The following is an 11,426-nucleotide window of genomic DNA, read 5'->3' as shown; positions in this document are numbered from 1 at the left end:
CCAAGTGGGTCAAGGAGGGCCGCACGTTAGTAAAGGAAAGTCCTAACTGCGGTTAGATAAAGGAAAGTCTAAGTGGGTCAAGGAGGACCACACGTTGACAAAGGAAAATCTAACTGTTGTTAGGCAAAGGAAAGTCCAACTGGGTCAAGGAGGACCGCACGTTGGCAAGGTAAAGCCCTAACTACAATTAGGCAAGAGGAAAATCCAAATGGGTCAAGGAAGACCTCACTTGGTGATAAAAAATTCAACAAAAAGTTGACAAAGTCCAAGTGAGTCAAAAGGTTAACTGGACACTGGTGGAGAAGTTCCAATAGGTCACGATTGATCAGAGGTTGGGCAAGGGAATCCTAAACTTGGGTTAAGCAAGTTAGGGTTAAGCAATCGATCAAATGATCGATTGAGTGTTGTGTCAATCCATCAGTGGATCGATTGACCGCACTTCTTTATGACGTAGAGGCATTCTCAATCGATCCACTGATCAATTGGTGTAGCTCTCAGTCAATCAGTGGATCGATTGAGCACCCTTCTCTATGACGTACAAAGGTGTTCCCAATTCATCAGGTAATCGATTGGGCTGTGAGAATCAATCAAGTGATCAATTGGGCGCGTTTTCTTCGTGACAACTAGTGGTTTCCCAATCTATTAGGTGATCGATTGGGAGGAGAAAATCACGACAAACAGAAAGTGGCTATATTGATTGGTTGATCGATTCAATCCCCGGGATCGATTGGCTAATCGATTGGGAGAAAACTGTTGCGAGGTTTGACGGCTGGATTTGTTCGGATCTGACGTAGCAATCGATTGGGAGTAAGGTCAATAAATTGGGAGGCCTAGATCACGAGATATAAAGGCTTTGGCGAGATTCAAACACTAACACTTCTTCTCTACTTCTTCTCCACCCTTCACCACCGATCCTTGAGCTTTAGAAGACAAGTGTTGCTTTACTTTCCAACCGATCAAAAGGTGTTTACAAGTTATAAGAAAGCAAGCAAGATTTTTATTTATATTATATATTTTCTTTTTGTTTGCACTGTATTTCCTGTATGTGAGTTTGTAAGAGGTTTCTCCATCTCCGAAGTGTTTCCGAGAAGAAGTATTTTCATAGTGAAGAGTGTCCTCTGTGTGAATCCTTGGATTAATCATCTCGTTAAGGTGGATACCAAATAAATCCAGATGTTAGCATTACTTCGAGTGTTTTTCACTGCAACTCATTATTGAAAAAGTGATTGGAGCTAATCATCCCCCTCTAGTTTGCCAGAGTATCCTAACAGTAACAGCCTGAAAACTATTGAATCATGTTAAACAAATTTGTTAGCATGATAAGTGTGATTTGCTTTGATATTTTAATTTCATTTCTACTAAGCTAATTGTTTTGTGACCTTAAGAGATGAGTCGATAGAGTCAAACTTGCATGTTTACAATTACTATTTAATCCTCCCTCTCTAGCTTGGCCATCTAATCCTATCACATTTTATATGACTAAACTCTAAACCCCTTGCATTACATCCTCTATTAAAGATCATCAGATTGATCACATATCACAATGTTTGCTTGACCAACGTACAAGAGTACATTTTATTCATGATCCATGTAGAGTTAATTTGCATTAAATTTAACTGTCTAACTTGAAATTTTATGCTTAGATACAAAATTAACCAAAAGCTTATATAAGAAGTCCCAACAAATATCAAACACACAAGATCCATCACAACGAAAACATGAAACCCTAAATGAACATAAAAGAAATACTACTATCAACCAATTAAGAGAGGGACTAGGATAATCCAACATATGGGTACTAAAATCTCCCATAGATTTGTACACATGTTATCATGTTGTAGTCAAGTGTTATTTGCAACAATTTTCTAAAAAATCAAGGAAAATATTCTTAGCATAGATGTCACATTATTGTAGTCTTGTAAATTTATTTGTCTTTTCTTGGCTCATGTCCTCTTTCTGAAGAGCACTGTCATATTTGGGGAATTAAGGTTGTATACTCTTTCAATGCCATAAAGCATTAGCATGGTGGGCAATGCCAAGTACAAGTGTACTATAGCAAAGCTAATTGATTCTTAAACAATAATTTGGTGAATGGCCTTTCTTACATCATCAATTCCAGCTCTCTTTCCTTGTACCTCTTTCATCTGAAAAAAAAAGAAACTAGAATAAGTCAAGATAATAAGCATTGAAAATAGACTTATGTGAGTATTGTTATAGATGGTTCAAACTTATTTTTTTCACTATCATCTTTTTCATCAATTTTAGGGTTAGATTTCAAGTCAACCTAGTGGAAATTGAATTGGTATTAGAAGTAATTAATTACTATAACCAAATGAAGTGTTTATGTTAATAACTTTTAATCGATCAATTGATAGAGATTGGCTTAATGTCACTGAGAAAATTTTTGATGGCAAAGTCATATTAGATAATCACAAGGTGAAACTTGTTCCATTGAATACTAAACATGTTTTTATTTGATGAGAACATGTCAAGCATTGAAAAGCTCATGAAGGCAAACCAAAGATTATACATGGTGGAAAATGGTCAAAGAGTTTGAGAATAAATTTTTATTGGAGAACTATTTGGAAAGAAAAATTTACCTCAAAAATAATTATATTTGTTTGCTGATGGATGTGAGCCAACTCAACCACCAACATGAGACACTACTCAATCATTTAGATCGTTGACTACAATCATCTTAATAGTCGAGTTCTCTTCTAAGTTAAGAGCTACCCTCTCATTAGAATGCATGAAGTATTTATATCTTAGTTTGAAATCTTAAAGGAACCAAGCTCATATCAACTTGAAGAAATGTTGATCTTGATTGATAGACTTGTGTTTTAAGAAATGGTGCTCTTGACAAGACCAAGTTATACTCTCATATCTTCAAATACACTTCATCTTCAAGAGTTCCTAAGAAATGGTTGCACAAGTTTCAATTAAAAATGTTAACTTGACATCTAGAAAACATTATAGGGTAGTCAATACCTAGAAGTTAAAAGTAGCCTTTCTCAACTATTCTTATATTGTGCTTTTGTTTGTGTCATGTAGTTTAAAATTTATTTTGTACACCCACTTAACTTCAATAATCTCTTTCTCTTATGGGCACTCAACTAGATCCCATGTCTAGTACTTCTTGATTATTCTAATTTCTTATTCCATGGCCTTTATACACACATCTTCTTTACTAATGCATTGGAGCTTTCTAGTTATACTACTGTATAGTTGCAAGTTTTGATTGATTTCTTGTAATCTTCGCAATTCAAGCTACAGTTTCTAAGAGAGGGAAAGATCAACCTAAATCTTGTGATATTATTTTGAAAATCTAAATCTTATAAACTTTCTCTTTCCCTTATAATTGGTGGCTGAATAATTGTATTGATGATTGCCTTCTCCATTTTTTTTCCCTTCGTCTCTCTTATCAAATTTCATATTTTTATTCATCATCATTTTCTTTGTATTTATGTTGCACACTCTATGTCTCTTCAACTTTGAATTGTAGCTCACGAAAAATTTTTGTTCACTTTTATCGTCAAGTTTGCTCCTCTTTTATCGTGGGGCATGAAGATAATAGATAATATACCAACCACTTAATTAAGATATTTTGTCGAAGGTTTCTATCCACTCATGCTTTTGTTGGTGCTTTGGCTTTCAAGGCTCTAGTTAGTAGGGTGCTTTAACTTTCAAGTCTCTAGTCAGTAGGTAGACAATAGTATATACAACTTCTATCTAGAGGCCTTTTGGAAGTTTAGTTTTTACCAAAGCTCATTATATATGAAAAACAATGGTTCCCCATCCTTTTATTGTTATTTCTCCACCTTTGGTTGTATATCGAGATGGAATAGTTCCATGATTCTTGAGGTATGGAAGGTTAGTCGAAAGAGAAGGATAGGTTTACAAGATTGAAACTATAAAGCCAAAAAAACCAATTAGAGCTTGGAACAACTTTAAAGAGAGTCTAAAATGAAAAGAGTTATAGTTTTGAATAGTGATTGGTTTCACTGTTGGATGTAGTATCCCTTAAGGTGAGTTTACATGTGATTTAAGAGAATTGTGATACCGAAATCTAATCTAACTTAAGGTTATTGGATTTTGGATTATTGGAAATGAGTTCAATGTGTAGAACTCTTTAGCTCAATCCGCTATTATCTATAGGTTGATAATAGATTAGATTTCTATATAAAGCGGAGGCCCCTAAGAGTTTAGGGTATCAAATCTTGATCTAATTTTTCTTTCCCCATTGACAAGATATTTTTCGACGCCATCATCCCTTAAGCCTCTTGGAAGATCCTCCTTGTTTGCTTCTGCTTCTTCTTTTTTCCTTAGGATCTTCTGGACTACGCTAAAGAACAAAAACATAACTCTTCAATTAGATTTCTTGTCTATTATATTTATACATTTATTTTTTTATGTCATATTCTCAATGAAACGAAGATTCATGCTCAGATGTTCTTTTCTCTATTCAAATTTTTATTTCTTTCCTAAAATTCATAAGGGTAGGAGAAAACTCTAATTTCTATCATTCACCTCTAGCAGTTTACCAAGGATGGATCTATTTAAGTAGGACTGTCTTGGACTCTAGTCTAGCTAAAAAATATTATTTATATAAGTTTTTTACTTTGCTTATTAAAATTCATTCCTTTCAGCTCACCTCCTTAATAATTTGGTGTGCTTCCCACTATAATTCTTGAATCCGTCCCTATCCCACCTATTATAAAGGTTTTCTAGAGAATCAAGCTCTCTTTTTGCCTAGATGTTCCCTCAAATTTTGTTTTTGTTATTACTTTTCAATACAGTAGTAATAAACCAAGTGAACAATAAGTGCCATGCTAATCAGTGTACTTACCTGTGAATGCAACTCCACATTGGAGACTCCATCAGTGGAGGAGTACTGAATGGAAGTAACCTCCAGGCCGAGCTCTTGCAGTGTCTGAAGAATCCTCAACACCAGTCCATCTCTGAAGCTGCATTGTAACTCCAAGATAACTTCAGATTCTACCACCGAGACGCACACACTCGTGGCTGCTTCGCTCGTCTTTGTGAGATTCAGCACTCTATTGTTCGGGTCCACAACGGGTAACTTTTGTTTCTCGAATGTACTGAGCCTGTTGTCTAATAGCTCTTGGTTGCCGCTGGCGCTTAGCTTCCCCTTCTTGCGGGCGCTTTGCTGCTGCTGCTGCTTTGTGCGGTTTAGCCTCCAACAGCTTTCGATTTGTTTGTTCTTGGCCTCAAGGTCTTGAATGTGCTTTCTTAGTTGCTTCACGTACTCGATGGTGTCGCCTAATATCGATGCTTTATCCATCTACAACCGTGAACTATGTCCATGTTAGTCGACTCAAGAAGATTAAAGAAAGTAAATGGTGTCTAATATAGTCATATTGAAGAAGAATAAGTGTTTATTATATGACTTATATTTGATTCGGTCCGGTCCGAGGTCAGGTCTGACTCGCACTATTCAATTTTGATGGGATGAAGAAAAAAAAGTTAAAATTGATTTATAAAAGAATTTAGAATCAGTTGTTTTTCTAATTTTAAACCGAGTAAAAACTTTCAAGTGCAATCCATCCTTTCCTTCGTGAGTTTCAAGGTAATCATGTGTTCGTAACAAGACAATCTACGCCGAATGGCCATTGTACCCCTTAACGACCGATCCTTTTCTATCGACTCAACTGACTCCCGGCTTGCATGACAGACCACATGGAGTCTCTCTCAACAGTGACAAAGACTTTTCTTCTCTCGAGCCAGTACTGGCCGACGCCCGTTGACCAGTTTAGCTCTCCACTTTTCCAATCTTTTTCCTCTAATCCTCAATCTTTAACCTTTTAGGTGACAATTGTGGAAGCTTAAAGGTGCTAACGGAAGGAATCGAAGTGGGCAAAGCGAGCACTGATCGTCAAACTAATTAAAAGGAGAGCAAAGATCGAAACGTGCAGATATATTTGACGATCGAATAACTGAAGTAGAATAAGATTCGCACGTATATACGTACGTACCTTGGTGACGAACGGAACTAACGCACGAAGGATCATGAACCTCTCGTTGAGCTTCTCCCTCCTTCTGCGTTCGGCCAGCACATGATTGGCGCTTCCTTCCTCTTGCGCCGTCGTCGTCGTCCCCTTGTGCGACTTCGGCGAGCTGCCAGCGTCGCCGAATTTGCAGTGCAGTTCCCGGATGTTCAGCAAAACACGCTTCACCAGCCACTGCGAGGTCTTCTGTGGACGATGGCTGTAGCAGTAGTGGTCTCTTTTGTGGCTCCATTTGAGGAACGCAGAATGAATCGAGTAGCGGAAGGAGGCGTCGACGTCCACCCACCTCTTCAGGTTGTGCCGGAGGATGCTGGAGACCGTCTCCGAGTAGTGAGCGTCCTCCGGGGAGAAATCTTGGAGCTGAGTTCCTGCACGTGCCACATTTGCCATCATATATATTAATATATATAATCTGGCTAAAGGAATAACACGTGGATGGATAGATATGCCGATTCCATTATATTAATTACCGAGATCTTCGAGCAGGAAATGCCAGTTTCTGTACGAGCGATCGTCCTGCATTTGGACCTTCGATTGCGATCCAACGTTGGAGCAATCGCTGGGAGAGCCCACCCGGCGCATCTCCTCCGGCATCTCGACCTGCATCAGCTCGCTCGTCGTGACTTCATTCGCTACCCCCTCCACGGCCATTACATTATCGGAGACGTCGACGACGGCGGCACTGATCGATCTTATTCCTTGACCACCTGACCCTGCGTCGTCGCCATCCTCTTCATCGCCCTCGTCGTCGTCGTCGTCATCTTCATCGTCGTCGTCGTCGTCGTCGTCGTAATTGGCATCGTTGTGATCGCGATCAGCGTCTTCGTCGTGTTGACCATGAAAGTCAATGCTCATCTGATGGTGCACGATCGCCGGCGGCGGCTGTTGGAACAGAAGATTAGAAGTGGACTGCTCTGAGAGAACCGGCTTAGTGTGCGTCTCGAGATAGTCGCCGAAGAATCTCCTCGCGTGCTGTATCAACGCCGCATCTTCCTCGACCTTTTCGACGTTGCCCAGTTCAAGGACTCCATCGACCAGAGGAATGCACACGACTGTCTGTACGTAACAATACGATCGAAACCAAACATTTCAGAAAAAATAAGAGACTAGATTGAATAATTAAGCACAAATATATATACCTGAATTTGAGCGCTCTGGATTAAGAAGAAGAAGAGAATTAGTATTTAAGTAAATCTTTCTCCCAAATTTTCTATAAATTAATTAAAACTGATATACCTTTGCCAGAATAGCCCTCGAAAATACTTTGCTGTCCACCTCGCTCGCTCCGGTCAGCCAAACGTATCGTTGCTGGGCAAATGCCTTTCCAGGGAGCCTAGAGATCGAGAAATAAAAAGAAAAAAAAAAGTGTTAATCGTGTGTATCAAATTAGCATGAAGGCATGCGCAGGTGCGTACCCGACAGCCGGCGGGAAGGAGAAGGAGATGCACATGAGGTAGAACCACTCGGCCTCGGTGAGGTCCTCCGGCGAGAGCGCGGCGCAGGGGCGGCGAGCCGGTAAGTTGGCCTCCCCCGTCGACAGCGACTCGTAGAGCTCCCGCAGCTGCTGGCTCCGCTGCAGTGCTGCCTCCTCCGTGCTGACCTCCACCGGCTGCACCGTCTTCCGCGTCTTGATCCCCCCGTTGTAGTACCCGTCCCCCCACACCAAAACCCTGCAGCAACCCTCCCTCACAATGATTAATTACTCCTCCTCCTCCTCCTCCTCCTCGTGAGTAAACACAATTGACGAACGATCGAAGAAAAGGAGGAGAGGTACCCTTGCTGAGGGCAGAGGTGCCAGAAGAGGCTGTAGGTCCACTGCACGCTTTGCACCACCGCCTGAAGCGTCTTCTGGAGCGTGCCGGCGCCGTCGCCGGCGGTCGCAGGGGGAATGATCATGATGAAACCGCAGGCGCCGCGGCTCAGTCGAGGTGGCGGTGACCAGTCCCAGTGGATCGATATATATGGGGAAGGTGGAGGAGAAGGTTTGGTGAAGAATTAGGGAAGAAGGAGACGATGGTAAAACGTAGTGCGTATGTACGCGTACATACGTGTGTGCGCGTGTGTTGGCAGTTGCTGTGCGTTTGAATTTTGACCGGCCGCTGCACCAGACGGCACTGCCCCTACCTGCTCGGTCTTGGGTCACATCCAGACCACGTGACGGGATGATTCTCTTAACACATGCCTTCGAACTTGTGAACCGACCGGGTTTAGTCACGGGCAGCGAGTTGAATGCCTATGTAGTATGAAGGCAGCCGCCGGGCAGAGCAGGGCAATGGTAGCTGCATTTGGAAGGGCAATTGCGGGTCCATGGTCTCCTATAACTCTATTGACCAGTTTGTTAATTTAGTTATTTTAACCTTCGGTCTAATAAATTCTGAGGAGCAATTCGGATCCTATGTCCTCAAATTTTTCTATCCTCATGTCCCCTGTTGATCGGACGGACTAGATTATATTTTAAGACATCATCGTATCCTTAATGTGTGTAGTATCCTCATGATGTGTAAGATATTTTTGAGATGTAATGTGGTCCGTCCGATCGACAAGAGAACACGAAGATAAAAAAATTTAAGGACAGAGGATCCGAATTATCTAAGGAGGATAGTCGGATCCATAGCTCGACCATCGAACATATTTGAAAAATGTGAGCCACTTCTCGTCTAGTTGCAGACGTCTTAGATTTTTTATTTCACGGTAAGAAAACATCTTACAACCAGGCGTAGTTGAGTGCTTAGGAAAATAACTTGTGTGTCTTATTATTGCTTCATGACCCAGGGCTCTATGCTTACTATATGTTGTATAATCAAAATTATATTACAATATTAACTATTTTGTTTAGTACAATTTTCAACTCGTAATATAATATAATCTGAATTACAAAACTAATAATATGTAATCCGAATTACATTCGGACCCTAAAATCTAATATGTCAAATATACCTCTTAGTCAATTTTCTACATTAACTGGTCCTTGCCGTTGCTGACCGCCAATCGTTGATCATTGTCGTAGAATATTTTTATCATTTTATAATAATATAAATTATATTTCTGATAAAAAAAAATAGATACCAACTAAAATAATGTAATCATCTTACATATATAATATAGTATACAATTCTTCCCTAAAACATAGTAATATAATATTAATTATATTATTTATATTACTTATATTACTTATATTATAAATTTTATTACAGTATAGCCTGATTATATTATAAATTTTATGTACAAGTTGATAGTTAGTGTCAACATTTTTTTTAGCCTTGTATGTTTAGATGTTGTATGTAGCAATTTTGTATATGTTTAGATGTTGTATGTAGCAATTTTGTATACATGTACAAATTGTATATGTTAAATTTTCAAGGTACATAAAAAGAGTAAATTCTTTAAAATTTGAATAGTGTAGTTGCATATTTGGCAAAAGCTACTACATTAATCTAAATTAGTCTAAATTATAAATAAACATAGAGAATAAGTCTAGAGGGCTCCAAGGAATACAAATGAGTATTTACTTGTGAAATTTGATTAAATTAGTTTCATACAATAATTTGATTTGAAATTGCTACATGGAGTCTAAATTATAAAGCAAAAAACTTAGAATAACTTCAAAGCGTTTAAGGAACACAAAAGAATTTGTTTCCATAGACCTCAAGGAAATAAATTAAAATGACTTTATAGAACTATTAAATTTCTAGAATATTTGTGAGCAACAACAAAGGAATTATATATTTGAAACTTGGACAATTTAGATTTATGTAGCAATTTTGGTAAAATTGTTCTATGGATGTATACTAAATCAAATTTCATAAACAAACACTCCACTATATTCCACATATCCTCTACACCTGTTTTAAAATTTTGCCTTTTAATTTATATAAGGTTATATAGTAATTGTGGACAAATTTATCACATTAATCTACATTAATTAAATTTTATAAACAAACACTCCTTTTTTGCTACGTGGATCCTATAAATTTGTTTATATCCCCCCTCCCCCTCTTTTAATTTAGAACAATTTAGGTTAACATAAAATCAAATTACACAAGTAAATACTCTTTTGTATTATGGGGACATTTTAGAATACCCTACTTTTTTTTAATATATTTGAATCCTTTTAAACTAATATAATAGTTTCTACCGGTTGAAAATTAAAATTATATTAACTTTTAAAAATATAATTGAATACGTAAGATTTTAACTCATTTTACTAATATGACTTATTATTTGTAAAATAACATTTGTTTTCAAATAAAAGATTTTTATACTATCATATTATTAAATTGTTAAATATTTTAACACGACTCTTAAATAGTTAATTTTCATAGTCAAAATAGGGATCACAAAAAACCCAATTAAATAAACAATGGAATTTGAAAAAGTTGGATTCGGCTTATTCATAAATTTATTTAAAAATTCTAAATTATTTTTGATTTATTATCTCGATTTTAAAATTCAAAATCGATTGATCGAAATCAACTATTATATTATCAGCGTATTGCTTGATTGATATTTAAAAAAGAATACTAAAATTTTGATTTCCCAATGGATTTTTCAATAATAATCAATTAATGTGCACCATCAATCAATTTCCCAAAAAGATTATTAAAAGATCAATTTATTTAATTGATTTAATTATTAATGAATTGTTTATCAAGGTACACCTTTATCTCTATTGGTAATTAGTCTTACAATATAATTAGAATTACATTACTATTTTATTTGTATAATTTTAAACCTATAATAATAATCAAATATACTTCATCTATTTCATGTACCAATATATGCTCACCATCGTCGATGACGCATCGGTTGTAGCCACAATCGACTACTGTCAGTCGTCGTTACTAATTGCCACCATCAATTGCTGGTAATCATCTACGATAGAGGTCATAAGATATTTTTATTATTTTATAATAATATAAATTTATTTCTTATAAAAAATAAAAAACATTAAACAAAAGAATATTCTTTATAATAAAGAGTTCATATCTAGTATATAACTTTTTTTCACCAAATATGATAATATAATATTAATTATATTACATTATATTATAAATGTTATTAAAGCTTAATTACATTATTTAAAAAAATCCCTGCAAGAGGGTTCATCTATTTGTTTTGGAATTTCTAAAAAGTTTGGTGTTAGAAAAGTGCGAAGTGACAGACAATAGCTGAAATATATAAAAAATGAATATATATATATATATATATATATATATATATATATATATATATATTGGAAAAAGGACAATGATGTAAATCGGAGAAAAAAAAGGGAAAAAAAATATCAATCATGCAGAGAATAGTGATATATTTGTTGGGAGAAAAGATTGGGTTTTTTTTTTTAATATTTTATTATTATTATTATTAATATTATTATTATTATTATTAATAATTGACCTT

At 36.6% G+C, this 11,426-nt stretch overlaps 1 protein-coding gene across 2 annotated transcripts; it reads right to left on the bottom strand.

The window, feature by feature from the left end:
- Positions 1-1,749: 1,749 nt before the first annotated feature.
- Positions 1,750-7,963, bottom strand: LOC121976873 (truncated basic helix-loop-helix protein A-like). Of its 2 annotated transcripts, XM_042529263.1 has the most exons (8): positions 7,801-7,962; positions 7,442-7,696; positions 7,263-7,359; positions 7,166-7,180; positions 6,497-7,082; positions 5,994-6,394; positions 4,847-5,302; positions 1,751-2,144 (listed from the first exon to the last, which is right to left on the bottom strand). In XM_042529263.1, the coding sequence occupies exons 1-8, from the start codon at positions 7,920-7,922 to the stop codon at positions 2,073-2,075; spliced, it is 2,004 nt and encodes a 667-aa protein (XP_042385197.1). In that variant the 5' UTR covers positions 7,923-7,962; the 3' UTR covers positions 1,751-2,072. The 2 variants fall into 2 exon arrangements, with proteins under 2 accessions (XP_042385198.1, XP_042385197.1); XM_042529264.1 differs by lacking the exon at positions 7,166-7,180 and having other exon boundaries at positions 1,750-2,144; positions 7,801-7,963.
- Positions 7,964-11,426: the final 3,463 nt, after the last annotated feature.

This window comes from Zingiber officinale, chromosome 4B (assembly GCF_018446385.1).
Source record: "Zingiber officinale cultivar Zhangliang chromosome 4B, Zo_v1.1, whole genome shotgun sequence".
Classification (NCBI taxonomy): domain Eukaryota; kingdom Viridiplantae; phylum Streptophyta; class Magnoliopsida; order Zingiberales; family Zingiberaceae; genus Zingiber; species Zingiber officinale.
The sequence above is the reverse complement of the archived record's forward strand: the minus strand, read 5'-3'. Positions and strand labels throughout refer to the sequence as shown.